The sequence below is a fragment of the Curcuma longa genome, chromosome 1 (assembly GCF_044706935.1).
Source record: "Curcuma longa cultivar G26 ecotype Majalengka, Jawa Barat chromosome 1, ITB_CL_G26_1.1, whole genome shotgun sequence".
In the NCBI taxonomy this organism is placed as follows: Eukaryota; Viridiplantae; Streptophyta; class Magnoliopsida; order Zingiberales; family Zingiberaceae; genus Curcuma; species Curcuma longa.
Window position 1 is genome coordinate 17,946,725 of NC_133861.1, and position 13,345 is coordinate 17,960,069.

At 38.8% G+C, this 13,345-nt stretch overlaps 4 protein-coding genes across 4 annotated transcripts; 2 read left to right on the forward strand and 2 right to left on the reverse strand.

Moving 5' to 3' along the window:
• The first annotated feature begins 120 nt into the window (after positions 1-120).
• LOC141822029 (uncharacterized) lies at positions 121-4,432 on the forward strand. Its single transcript, XM_074709477.1, has 6 exons — positions 121-376; positions 469-598; positions 717-1,352; positions 1,451-1,628; positions 1,722-1,795; positions 4,026-4,432. The coding sequence occupies exons 1-5, from the start codon at positions 300-302 to the stop codon at positions 1,748-1,750; spliced, it is 1,050 nt and encodes a 349-aa protein (XP_074565578.1). The 5' UTR covers positions 121-299; the 3' UTR covers positions 1,751-1,795; positions 4,026-4,432.
• A 302-nt stretch (positions 4,433-4,734) lies between these two features.
• Positions 4,735-8,410, reverse strand: LOC141834358 (binding partner of ACD11 1-like). Its single transcript, XM_074721724.1, has 5 exons — positions 8,332-8,410; positions 6,831-6,934; positions 6,663-6,738; positions 6,459-6,542; positions 4,735-5,508 (listed from the first exon to the last, which is right to left on the reverse strand). Exons 1-5 carry the CDS (start codon positions 8,335-8,337, stop codon positions 4,924-4,926), a joined length of 855 nt encoding a protein of 284 aa, XP_074577825.1. The 5' UTR covers positions 8,338-8,410; the 3' UTR covers positions 4,735-4,923.
• Positions 8,411-8,751: 341 nt separating this feature from the next.
• Positions 8,752-10,121, forward strand: LOC141834370 (universal stress protein PHOS32-like). The gene is made up of 3 exons (XM_074721732.1): positions 8,752-9,245; positions 9,336-9,421; positions 9,689-10,121. The coding sequence occupies exons 1-3, from the start codon at positions 8,939-8,941 to the stop codon at positions 9,971-9,973; spliced, it is 678 nt and encodes a 225-aa protein (XP_074577833.1). The 5' UTR covers positions 8,752-8,938; the 3' UTR covers positions 9,974-10,121.
• Positions 10,122-10,399: 278 nt separating this feature from the next.
• On the reverse strand, positions 10,400-10,955 carry LOC141825231 (protein PYRICULARIA ORYZAE RESISTANCE 21-like). The gene is made up of 3 exons (XM_074712618.1): positions 10,902-10,955; positions 10,762-10,843; positions 10,400-10,683 (listed from the first exon to the last, which is right to left on the reverse strand). Exons 1-3 carry the CDS (start codon positions 10,914-10,916, stop codon positions 10,400-10,402), a joined length of 381 nt encoding a protein of 126 aa, XP_074568719.1. The 5' UTR covers positions 10,917-10,955.
• Positions 10,956-13,345: the final 2,390 nt, after the last annotated feature.

The following is a 13,345-nucleotide window of genomic DNA, read 5'->3' on the forward strand; positions in this document are numbered from 1 at the left end:
GATATTTTTTAATAATTAATGGAAAAAATCGTTTTAAAATTTGGATGAGAATTTAAGAACTTTTATGTTATTAATTCCAGAAAGATTAAAAAAAAAGATTAAGCTCATTTTCCACGAGTTCATGTCCGTGAGGATCAGAATCCCCAAATCCATTTTGGAGCAGCGCCGGCGTTCTCGAATCTGTTCGTCGTCGCGCTCGTTTCGCTTCCGATCGCCAGCAAACAATACAAACGTCGACGACGAGAAAGGGAGGCGACCGTTTCCATTGATAGGGCTCTCTTCCGTCTATTTGCTCTCAGATGGCGACAAACTTCGAACGGTGGGAGAAGGATCCTTTTTTCGCCGCCGCGGAGGAAGTCCAGAATTCCGCTGATCGGTGAGTCTGCCCTTTGGATAATTTTCCCCTCGCGTTCTAGTTAGGGTTTTCCTGCTGATTAGTCGTTGGCTCTTCAATTTCTCGATTGGTAGGTTGGAATCCGTCTACCGGCAGTTCGTCCACGAGCGGGAGAACGCGTCGAAGTCCTCCGGTGGAGTCCAATTCTGTTCCGGCGAGCTTAAAAGGGAGCTTCACACAGTTCTTGGGACCGCGAAATGGCAGGTATTTATTGAATTTTTGAGCAATTCGTTCGACTATGTGTATTTCCTTTTTAATATCTCCCGAGAGTTTTGTTTTGAGGAAATGGGACAAAATCCGATTTTGGTTTGTTAATTCTCAGCTAGAAGAGCTTGAAAATGCGGTGAAGTTGAATGATGAGGCTTTGTCAGCTGGAGAAGATGCGAGAGCTCGGCATGGTGAATTTGTATCGGCTATTGGAAATAGGATCTTGGCAGTTGAGGATTTTGTCAGGGAAACGAATCAGGAAACTGGCAAGAGTGCCCTTACATGGGTCCAATTGGATGAACGCGAACGGGATGAACTTGCGAAGTTCTTATCTAGTCCCTCTTTGAAGGAAAGGAAAGAAAACATCTCATCGGCTAATAATGGGAGTGCCTGGAATGATTTTTCCACAAAGAATATAGAGGCTTTGATTCACCGTTCAAAGAATTCTTTGTACTCAAATGAGTTGGAAGATGGCCAAGTATATGCATACCCTAGATCAGCTAGCTGTGCTGGTGATCTTGGAGCGTGCAAAATAACAATCCCTAGTGAAGGTGAAGATACTTCTGAGAAATCATCAGATGATCGGCCTAACCTCCCAACTCCACGAGTACTCAGCTTTTCTGCATTGTCCAACGCACTTGATTCAAGATCTAAGATGCGATGGGGCAAATATGAATTTGCTAAGTGGAGTGCTCAGAACCAACATAATCTGATAGAATCTGTCCCCTTGGGAAATCATGAACCACATCAAGTGAGTAACTTGTTGCCACCCACATTCACAAAGTGTTCTAGATTCGATTGCTTTATAAATTATCTTGATTTTTAGATAACCCTTTTATTTTGCCACAGATATACAATCCCTATTATGAAAGAAGTAAGAGCAACCTTAATCGATATGCATATAATAATCATCTTTATCGATATCTTGGAGCTTTTCAAAGGTTATTGCTTAGGTTACAATTTCAAGTTCAGTATGGTTACCGTGTCAAGTTCATTCTTTGGGTGACTCTTGTTATTTCATTGATTGGTAGGATACTTTTCTTTCATTCTTTATGCATCTTCTTTTGTTGTTTCATTGTCTCATTCATCTGATAAATACCTACCACTTTGAAACCTGCAGTCATATTCGCCCTATATGCCAACAAGTGAAATTTACCAACTCCTTTGGCTCACGGAAGCAATTAATCAGCTTAGGTAATTTTATATCTTATGCTACCTTTATGCAACTCTCGTTTTTTGTTTTTTGACAAATTAATGTTGGTAAAGTTCACATAACTTTATTTGTTCATCCTGTTATCCTAAAATTAGCTGGAAATTACTGCTACCACACCAATACCAAAACTGTGAGTACCAACTAATTGGGATCATCTTTATGGGTCTTATTTCTCCATTTAACTCTGTAAGACTAAGTTTTGTTGGAATGCTGAAGATAAACTAGTTGGACTTGGATATATGAAAACGACTACAACTAAGTTTTGTATGGCACTGGCAGTGGGGTGCCACATTATTCCTAGTAGCAAACAACTGAAGTAATCAATTTGCCTCTTTGGCTTTGTTTTTGAGTCATTCAAATAATGTAAAATAATTTGCTTCAATGTTTCTGTTGAACTATTAATGTAAATTTCATTTTTCCATTGTATATACCATGTATCTATCTATATGCAACTATAATGATTTTAGAATATATTTCTTTTCAGTTACAGGATACCATGCAATTTAATTTGTCTACACACTAGAAGAATGCACATTAAGTAGTAGCAAAGGGCACAACAATTACTGGAAACTTTGGCATTCTCCTAGCTTCAGACACTTCTTGTTATCACCGGTGCTGACTGATATATAGGATACACAATCTTGGAGGCATCATTTAAAATTTAACCTGGGTTCCATGCCTTACTGACCGTTCAGCAATCTTAATGTTATTCCTATTTCCTATTGCAATTTTGCTTCCACAAGAATGTAGCTTGCAACTAGTTCCTCTTCTTCTAGCAATTGATACATTTTGGAAGAAAATCACTCCATTTGAAACATTTATCATCCAGTCCTGTGATTATGAGTGAATACCTGGATGTTGTGGAACATGATGGTTATAGATAGACTACAAAAAATCTCATTAAAAAAAGGAAGCCTAAGACAGAAACAATGAAAACCGAGACACAATACCAGTGCAACAACATAAACATCAGTCGTTTGGGATTGACCATTATATAGTTGTTGGTTGGACTGTGATTATTGAAGGCAAAGTTGATGGCGATCTTCAGAGTCCTTGATATCCAAAAGGTCAAGTTGTTGCCCTTCAAAAATCTTGATATAATCTTCTTTGGCTCCCCCTTATATTGAAGGTATTGTAGGATTCTAATTTTTTGCTAGGATGGATGCAAATTTTCAAGACGTTGCAAAGTAAAATAGACAGTTGATGAAGCATAGAAAAAATAATTGATATTGGAATTCCAATTATTCACTCAGAGAGGGGAGAATGTTGATAGGTGACTCAAATTCCGATCTTATAATTGGCACTTGGTAATGCAAAATAGTGGGAGAGGGTGGGTGAACTTACTGCAGGCTGAAAGACCAGTATGGTATGAGGCTTAGAATTAAGAGAGGTGGGTATAGGATTGCAGAAATCTGTCATATTCCTTCCCATTGTCGTGCTTATGTTGCCTTAAGAGGAACCATGACACCTCTGCCAAGGTTGTTGTCCAGCAACCCATCTCATACAGGATAATTCTCGAATGTGAACGACCACATCTCACACATGGGAACCGGCCACTTCATTTGTGGGTTGGGCAAGTGTATGCAAAGAGGGCTCAGTGTTGAGGAAAGGTGTTTGGGTTGTAGAAGATTGTGTAAATGGGTAGTTCCCTCTTTGGTGTTCCTGCAGGAGATGGGATATTTGAAACTTGGAGAAGAAAACTCGTGGATTGCTGCTATAGAGACATAAATGGGTACAGAACAGGGTTGCCTTTTTGATGTGTTTTTTGACATGAACAAGGATGGGAGACAAGTAATCATGCAAAGGAAAGGAAATTACAATTTCATGAGTGACAGAAGTAGGGGAAATAGTTGATGTGAAATAATTTATTATTATATAATTTTCTTGACATATTGTTGCTATTCATATTTATAGCCCTTAAACATAATTAGATCAGTCTAAAACTTGGGTAGAAGAATAAACATCTTTAGATTAAGATATTTCCGATATTTCTATCTAACAATGATGATGCAAGCATTTCTTGAAAGAGAAAGGTTTTCTTTAGATTTATAGTTTGTAGAATTTTAAGCACCATAGATAAGATTCCCAACCTCCACTAACCATTGTAGGACATGAGGTGGTTTGAGAATGCTGAGCTTGAAGAAGAAATTTCTGCGTGTTTTTGTTATTTTGCTGGACGAGCTAAGCACTTAATTACTTTCTCCATTGCAGGAATTAGCGCAAGCTAGTGACTTCTATAAGCATTCGATGAAGAATTTCTTTCAATGCAATTTATAATCATTTTATTCAAGAATTTTCAAGGAAATAATCTGGAAGACAGTCAATGATGAACTCGATGGAGCAACGCGGCTTCCATCGCCAGAGAAAAGTTGATAGTGTCTTCTCCAAATCAGATGTTCAGCCTCGCAAAATGGACTGTTGTGGTTGTTGGTGTGAGTGATATCGCATCTGTAAGTGGCTCTCAATCGTCTATTCAACTTTTAGACGATCAAAAGTAGTTGTATAATTCTCTAGTTGACAATTAAACTTTGATATGGGGCGTGGACACTGAAACTATTAGGAACTTGATGTTTGACACATTAATGTGGCCCATGAAATATGGCTAAGATGATTTATTTTGACTTCCTTGTAAATTTGCCACATGAGGATGATTCGTTTTTCTGGAGGTGGGTGTATTTCGTTTTTATTTTTTTATTTTACTGGAAGGGCCTGATCTGGGACCTATTTTACAGAGGCCATATTCGAGTGATTTCAGGGTCACTTATCTATTAAAATAACTTTAAAAATCTTAGCAAATTACAGGCAGTTGACAGTTAATCTCTTGAACTATTATATTGAGTCGAAAATGAAATGCTTTTTAAAACACTTGTGGATTAACTAGAAAAAGAACAATGACGTAGTGGTTTCACATTGACTACTATTGATTTGAGAACACAAATATTCTTTATTTGGGAGTCCGATTCTGGGCATACCCAGTATTTTTTTATTTTGCTACACAGCTATCATACTGCATTTGCCCAGTAATGCCAATGGATTGTGCGGGCATCAAAAGAATGATTGTGCAAAGCAAAGAAGGAACAACTACACCAACTTATCAAATGCACACAACTCACAAGGTCCGCAACTTCAGTTCATCCATAGAATACACGGGCACAGTCGGAGGCTCACTTGGCAATGAGTCGTTGAGGTGAACCTTTGCATACTCACTCACCATCCCACTTTTCTCGGTCCAAAACAATTCCTTCCTTTCTTCTTCAGCCTTCTCCACCTTCTCCCTAGTCATCATGCTAACATCCTCAGCTGCCTTCATTACTTTGCCAAGTGCACTTGAGATCCAGGATGCACCGGACGAGACATAGGTGTTGCTCAAAACAGCTGATCCAGCGTTTGTGGCTGTTTGCTCGGCGGTGGCAAGGGCTGACCTTGTGATCCCCGATACTTGGAATCGCTCATCTACCTCCCTGACCTTCCCGCTGACCATGGCCATACCAGTGCTTAGCTTCTCACTGAGACCAATCCTCTTGTCCAGAGATGCCACTGTAGCAGAGGCAGTGGACAGAAGCTGGTGCTGCTCATCGAAGGATTTGGCTTTCTGGAGTGCATCCTTACTGAGAACAAAGCCCTTGGCCAACATGCTACTTACCACATCCTCTGCCTTCTGCACTGCCACACTGGCAGATGAAGATTTCCCATCCTTTCATGTATAAACAGTCATGATTAAAAATATAACAAAGGAGAAAAAGGAGAAGCACCCCATACTTGGTAATCAAATATCAGCTAAATTATCATTTCAGAGAAAACAGAAACACAAGGTTGCCTTTGAATGAGGTTCAGTGCCTCACATTTCCTTAGAGTTTGCACTTAGAATATGAACAAAATGCTCTTTGAGATTTCTTTTAGTAGAATCTATTACCTGGCCGCGAAAAGATTCTCTTCCAGTTTCTATAACATAGGCTCTGTTATTATTTACAACCCTATAGTTTTGGCCAGTTCGGGAATTCTTATAATTAGAAACCCTTCCCACAAGCCACTACCACTTAACTAATTGCGGCAAAAGGTGATGTCGTCACCTTAGTGGCCCCTCCAGGGTGGCTCCACACACTCTAGAAGGGGATAAATCACAGGGGACTTTTGCCCTAACGCAGCGGCCCTTTTGCACGGGCACTACCACTTAACTAATGAACAAGTACATCATGGATGCATAAATCAATTCTCTATCATTCCAATAAGCAATTGCTCCAAACATTCAAGAAAAATTCTAGTCTAGTCAAATGTTGGCTTTATCCAAAATGCATATGACTTCACCACGCTAACAATGATAAATTTAAAAAATGAGACAATGCAATCTAAATATATAACCCAAATTCACTCGTTTATCAAAATAATTCATTTAAAAAATATTATTTTGTGCAATAATTTAATTTTAAAGAGAATAATTAATATTACACTTTATCAAATGAATTTTAATAAATATAATAATTATTTTATATTATATCTTATATAGTTTTTCATTGACCCAAATGACAAAATCTATTTGACACGATTAACATGACATCAAACAAATTGCCACCCTTAATAATAAGAAACAGAGAACTTCATAAAAAGCCATAGGAGTGAGCAGTAACTGTAACAGGAACAACTTACTAATGTCTGCCTGTAAGCTTCAGGAGGCAATTTGTAATTTGGAGCTGGTGAAACTGCAACAGCACGATCAGCAATAGTTGCTCCCTGTATTTACACAACACAAACAGATTTACTATCTTGTTATTTTGATTGCAAAAAGGTATAAAGCATCCTTTTCAGATATGGGAGAAATAAGCAGGAGTTATTATCATAAGTTCAACTCACTGTGAGAAGAACTGCAGTTTCTGCACCCGGTGACTCTTTGAAAGTGACGTATGCACATTGAGTATTTTCTGATTCACTGCCAAGAAGAAATCCCCTATTTCAACTTCATTTCCTGATTCATAAATTTCACAGATTCCAAAAAAGTTATAGAAACGAAAATAAAATAACCTTTGCATCTCAACATAATCAATCTCCCCAGAGAAGGAAAAGAATTCTTGTACATCTCTTTGAGATGCTAACAAAGAAATGTTGCTTATTTTCACTGTCTTCCCCTGTGGAAAAGAGGTAAAGAGAAGAGTACGATGTCAGCTTTGAACAGAAACAATCTTAGCATCTTTATTAAGCATAGAATCAAAATTTACCAACTATATTGATAAGTCAGATGAAATTAACATCATTAGTGAAGGGAAGAGCTCAATGTTCAGTTGTGAACAGAAATGATCTCACAAAATTTTGTAGTTTTATAAACATAAAATCAAATTTAACAACAAGACAATGATAAATCACATGAAAGATATAGAATTTACTGAGTATGAACTACAAATGACAATTTTTCAAAAAACCACCACTCAGAGAGGGAAAAAGAGATGATAGTAACCATTGAAGACGAATCATTCTGAAAAGATAGAACTAATCACTCTGCATCACGAACTGTAATCTGACAATTCAATGTCAGATCAGACTGCCAATACATTTTATTTTCACTAAGATACAAGGGCATGAAACAGAAACCACAAAATTTACAACTTAGAAGATATCCATAAATATTGATCATCAGGGCAGATGTTGGTGCACCATACAGTTTTCTCTTCTTTAACTAATCGGCAGGTAAAACGATTTGAGTTTCTCCTTTTTGGTTTCTGCCTCAGATTTCGCTCGCAGGGGCAGTAAAGCACAAAAATCAGACTAAAATAAAGCAAGATGAACTAGAGCTAATCGATTGACTAGTTAATCGATAAATCATATTTACCCTCAGTCATAAAGGTACAGCGAGAAAAGAACCCAGTATCCATAGAAATCGACCTACATTCACATACTATCAGCAACATGAACCAAGATGAACTTTTACTATCAAATTGATTTAGAACGAACCGAAGCAACGGAAGGGAATAGTTCATCGTGTTCGAAAGAAATTGCAAGTCATCACTGGCAGTAAAATTTCAGCCATGGAATCTTACGACCAAATCAAGATCTTTCATGAATCTCCAATCATGAATAACTCAGACTTCAGATCCAAGACAAGAAACATCCGATTAATTTCACCAGAACAAAAAAAAAACAAGAGAAAAGAGAGGAATCAATGGAAGTCATCACATGCATTCACATATTATCAACATCATGAACCAAGAGTACTTCTACAATCAAATTGATTTAGAACGAACCGAATCAACGGAAGGGAATAGTGTATCGTGTTCGAAAGAAGTTGCAAGTCATCACTAGCAGTCAAATTTCAGCCATGGATTCTCACGACCAAATCGAGATCTTTCACAAATCTCCAATCATGAATAACTCAGACTTCAGATCCAAGACAAGAAACATCCGATTAATTTCACCAAAACCAAACAAAAATCAAAAACAAAAGAAAAAACAAGAAGAGAAAAGAGGGGAATCGAGAACCCGAGTCAGGCGGAAGAATCAGTAAAGGAGCAGTGGATCCGAAAATACTCACCGACATTTTGCAGGATCTGGAGCTCGAAATCGTCGGCAGAAAGGAAGGAGCGACGCGATAAAACTGGGAGTGGACTTGAATTGGGTTTAGAAGAATAATTCGGGCGAGGATTTAGTCCACAAGAAGAAGCGGCTACGAAACGTCATCAGACAGCTCTGATGCTGCTTTGAGATTCCCGCCCAAAGATTGGCGGTCTTCTTTTTTTTATTTTTTTTTTGCCGTCGCGCTTTTTATTTAGTTTATAGGTAACTTTTCGTTTTCCTCTCACAGTTTAATTTATTTTTTTAAACGAACTCTAAAGATATTTTAAAATATATCTTAAGAATAAATTAGTTAATTTTGAAAATCTACTGGTTCGGATTCGGGTGGCAGCGTGAAATCTAGATCCGAATCCGACGCCATGGAGGAGGAGGAGGAGCGAGGCCAATCATCAAGAAAAAAGCGACCAGCAGAGCTCCAGGGACACCATGGCCGGCCATGCCCAAAGCGGCTTCGGAGTGGACCATCGCGCCACCTGCTCAGTGCTCCCTTTCCCTTTTTTCTTTCCTTCTCTCTCGAGTCGCTCCCCTTCCTCGCTCCTCACCACCCCAAACGAGCATCCGCGACGATGGGAAGCAGCAGCAGGACCGATCCCCGCCTGCCCCGTTTCTGCCTCAATCGCATCGCCGCACGCGTCAGGGTCCGCTCGCCGCCGCCGCCCGCAGAAACAAAGCCAGCCCCTGCGGCTGACAATTTGGCGGAGGCGAAGCCCTCGGAAGAGGCCGCGGCCGCCGCGCGTGGTCGGAGGAGGATTGTGATCGTGGTGGACGCGAGCCCGGAGTCGAAGACGGCGTTGCTCTGGGCGCTTTCCCATGCTGTGCAGAGCACCGATTGCATCGTCCTCGTCAACGTCATCAAGCCATCCTCCAAGCGCGGTGAGAGGTGGATTTGATGAGAATTGAAGAGATTTCGGAGCAAGCGCAGGAGTAATTGAAATCCGCGATCTGTGTGTTTTGTGATGGCAGGCGATCGATCGCTGAAGGAGAAGGATCCAAAGTCTTACGAGCTCCTCCACTCCATGAAAAGTATTTGCAAGTCCAAAAAACCCGAGGTCAGTGAGAGAACAAAGCTCTGTTCTTCATTATCTGAAATGCCATTGAAGCATTCGAATTTGCAGACAGGATTATCAACGTTAAACTTATTCAGGAAAACCAGAGTACATTTTTTTGAGGAAAACGTTAGATTGCAACTTTATTTTGATCATCACGTTTTCAGGAGAAGAATATTTCATATGAAAGACAAGTTGAAAAAAAAAAAGCCATTGTACAAAATGATGAGATATATTGGTGAAGTTTTTTAACGTGCATGCGCGTGTTAGGTTGTCGTAGTGGTATCGCTGGTGGAAGGGACAGAGCGAGGCCCGGCGATCGTGGCGGAGGCGAGGAAGCAAGGGGCCTCCCTTCTCGTAATGGGTCAGAAGAAGAGGTCCGTCACGTGGAGACTGGTCATGCTGTGGGTCGGCAACAAGATCGCCGGCAGCGTCGCCGACTACTGCGTGCAGAACGCGGCGTGCATGGCGGTGGCGGTGAGGAGGAAGAGCAGGAGAGGCGGCGGCTACTTGATCACCACCAAGCGTCACAAAGATTTCTGGCTTTTGGCCTGATTGACACTTGCGTGCGCGTTACGTTGATTGATTAATTTGTTATCTAATTAAATTTGAGTGGTGTTTGTAGATGTATTTGTATATTTGTTGCGTCTCCTCGATCCATTTGGGTTGGTTCGTTTGGTGGTCGATGGAGCGATGAACACTGTGACTGATGAAGTACTTTTGATGTTGTGGAAGATCAAATTAATTGCGATGCTTTTCAACGCTAGTCATCGTCATCGTCAAATTGCTATCGGAATGATTTGACTCGAAGTTATGGAAACTCGCATAAAAGCTTAAAAAGAAATGAGATTTGAGCAGATACAGTAGTGGATTTTCTTGTACATAAATGCCGTCTCCGGTTAATTGAGACAGTGAGGAAGCTGAGACAAGCACGCCCTCCATCAACAACAAAACCAGTACTTGCTTCCACGGGACTCGCCGTCAGTTCCCGGAACCTCTGTCACCGTCGCCACATTCCCCGCTGATCACAGGCACCTTCATTCTGGGCAACCTCAGGCGGCAGCCACGACGGCGGACACCGCGGCGGCGGCGGCTTCTTCTCGGCGGCGGCGGCTCTTCTTTCTCTTCTTCAACTTTGATGGACTTGATCACCTTGCCAGCCTCGTCTTTCAGCTTCTTAGAGACCCTCTCTGGATCGAATCGGCCGGCGATGATCACGATCCCATTCTTCTGGTCGTAGGATATCCTCAAGATCTTCACTTTTTCTTTACCAATTAAACCACGTTTCAGAATTTAGAAACAACACAGACGAACGCAATAGTTACAAGTGATCACGGTACTACCTTGCAGCTTGCAGATGGTCCTTTTTATTTTCTTCGAGCACCGGCGGCAGTCAAGGTCGACTTCCATTACCAACTTCCACATCTGCAACAACGTATATGATCAAACCAAATTCAAAGAATAAGAAGAAGAAGAAACTCACTTTTTCTGCCATCATGAGATCACAGATCTCGGTGATGCACTGGATAAGGAAAGAGGACTTGCAAATACTGCAGACTTGCATCTATACTCACGCTCTTAACATGTGTTCCCTCGTTGATAACTTTTCAACCTACCCCTTCCAAATTAGAGCAATTGCTGGTCAGTCCCTAGTCTTATGGTAAATTCTTAGGATCATATATAGTTTTATATATAAGAATGTACAATGGGTCTTTCTTTTCACCTCTTGCGGGACCTTTAGATGGACCATGCATTTAACGACACAGGACCTTCTCCAAACAATGACTATGACTGCCCAACAGCTTCGACCTGTTGTTTGGATGCATGCAAAGACTTTTCAACGCAAGAGGCAAACCATCCAACGTAACTTATTAGTTTCCTGGCAATTTCCAACAACAAGAGAAATGATTCTTTTAGAGGACAATGATTAAGTGTGTATAAATTTATTATACTTCAATTTTATTTGATAGACGAATTAGAGAAAAGCCATCTATGATCGATCTTATTATCAGCATGTGATCAGGTCAAGATCAAACGATTTTAAGAGTAGTGAGACTCTCATTCAGACTCGGTCATTCATGTCCAAGTGCATCGGATCTGTTGAAGAAGTTGTTCTCTCTCTCTTTTTGAAAAAAAAAATAGTTTTGAATAACTAATTTGGTTAAAGCTGTTGGCCTAAAAAGTAAAAAACCTTTCTGGTAGGATAAGTAATTATTGTCAATTAATGAAAGGAATTTGTTTTTATTACAAGTTTGAAGTTATTAAATAAGGTTTTGTAAGTATGCATGCAAACCACAAATGTCATATGCAATCATTTTCCCCTTGGTGGTTGTGTAAGTGGCCAAGCAAGGGCTTCTTAAAAGTGCTCATGGGATTATTAACATTATTTAAATTAAGCTATCTTCTTTCATATAGGCTTAATAATAAAAAGGCAACAACTTCTCCCTGATACATGAGGGTAGCTGGATCAAAGCCAAGTTGATTAGGACAAGAAGTATGAAATTGCCTCATCAAGCAATGTTAACAATTGCATTTTATATATCAAAGTTCCTATTTGTCTCCAAATTGATAATTATAAAGCCTAAGTTGGTGGCCTCCAATCCTAATTGCAGTTTGAAGGAGCAGTTGCTTATCACCACCCCAAATGGGTGATTTTTTTGTTTTTTTGATAATTCATTCAACTTTTTCATCTGCCATTAAAGTAAATTTAAAAGTACAAATAATTCATCATTTAACAATCAACGTTTTAGAATTATCTTTCTATTAAAAAAATTAATCTATAATACATCATACGTAATTAAGAATTGATCCATAAATATCTGATTAACTATAAAAAGTATTTTACTATTACACTGTAGCTCCAAGATAAAATAAACACACACAGATCCACTGCCTATTAGTGGCAATGCAATCTTTTCTTTTATATGGCTTATAGTTCATTGCACACCCATCATGCAACCTATAGAGATGGCAAACACCAATAATAGCAAACTTTTGCGAGGAATAATAAAGGTAAGTGGAGAAAAATCTAGTCATATCAAATAGATCAGTAAAGTGAAATTTATCTTATACGATAATAAATCTGTACTCTTTTTTAAAAGAAGAATCCATCACCCCAACGATCCCATACGATTTTTTGATCATCTATGAAGAAGTAAATCAAGAAGTTGCAGTTAGTCACGATGGAAAAGGACATTATCTTGATTTCATCAAGAAAGACAAGATATCCAATAATCATTAGCCTTGATCAAGAAAACAAATGCCATCGATAGTAGACTTACAAGGATTTTAAAAAAAAATTAAGATGCACTATTTTTTCCGTTTATTTGGTGTCAAAATATATTGTATAATTTTTCTATTTGTTCTTTTACTAATGTTTACCACACTTATTTTTAAAAATAGCTAAAGATATTTTAATAAAGAGAGACGATTTGTTCTTTGGTTATGTTTGATAAACAAAAATAAAATAGAATTAGATCAATATAAAATTAGAAATAGATTAGAAGGAACAAAAAGGATTATTTAATTTAGTTGTACCAAATATAATGATATAACTGGTGAAATATTTCATTTTCTTACATAAGCTTTATTGGTGAGTACCTGTTCTATCGTTAGATTATTAGTTCAATTAGTTAACTTGCTCAGCTACTTCCATAGTGTCCTCTCCACCCTTATTTTAGCTAATTCGAATTGAATTCGATTTTTTTATTTAAAAAAACTTAAAACTGTATCTATATAAAACGCGTACGCATCTATAATTTTACAAGGAGATACATTCATTACAGTAGAAAACAGTGACGCATTTAGTCTCTAAAATTGTTTGTTTTCCACACTATATTTAAAAGTACACATTGTCAAGAGGAGAAAAGGCAATGCCAAGCAAAAGCATCGAGGGGAAGAAATCAATTTTGTTTTTGTTTTTTTTTG

Excerpts from the sequence above, each read along its gene's own strand:
- LOC141822029 (XM_074709477.1), top strand. The coding sequence starts at position 300 with ATGGCGACAAACTTCGAACGGTGGGAGAAGGATCCTTTTTTCGCCGCC. Across the intron at positions 377-468 it reads GTCCAGAATTCCGCTGATCG|GTTGGAATCCGTCTACCGGC; the intron begins GTGAGTCTGCCC and ends CTCGATTGGTAG. Across the intron at positions 599-716 it reads TTGGGACCGCGAAATGGCAG|CTAGAAGAGCTTGAAAATGC; the intron begins GTATTTATTGAA and ends GTTAATTCTCAG.
- LOC141834358 (XM_074721724.1), bottom strand. Across the intron at positions 6,739-6,830 it reads GATTATGTTGAGATGCAAAG|TGAATCAGAAAATACTCAAT; the intron begins GTTATTTTATTT and ends TCTTCTTGGCAG. Across the intron at positions 6,543-6,662 it reads AAACTGCAGTTCTTCTCACA|GGAGCAACTATTGCTGATCG; the intron begins GTGAGTTGAACT and ends GTGTAAATACAG.
- LOC141834370 (XM_074721732.1), top strand. The coding sequence starts at position 8,939 with ATGGGAAGCAGCAGCAGGACCGATCCCCGCCTGCCCCGTTTCTGCCTC. Across the intron at positions 9,246-9,335 it reads CAAGCCATCCTCCAAGCGCG|GCGATCGATCGCTGAAGGAG; the intron begins GTGAGAGGTGGA and ends TTGTGATGGCAG. Across the intron at positions 9,422-9,688 it reads GCAAGTCCAAAAAACCCGAG|GTTGTCGTAGTGGTATCGCT; the intron begins GTCAGTGAGAGA and ends TGCGCGTGTTAG.
- LOC141825231 (XM_074712618.1), bottom strand. Across the intron at positions 10,684-10,761 it reads GACCATCTGCAAGCTGCAAG|AAAAAGTGAAGATCTTGAGG; the intron begins GTAGTACCGTGA and ends TAATTGGTAAAG.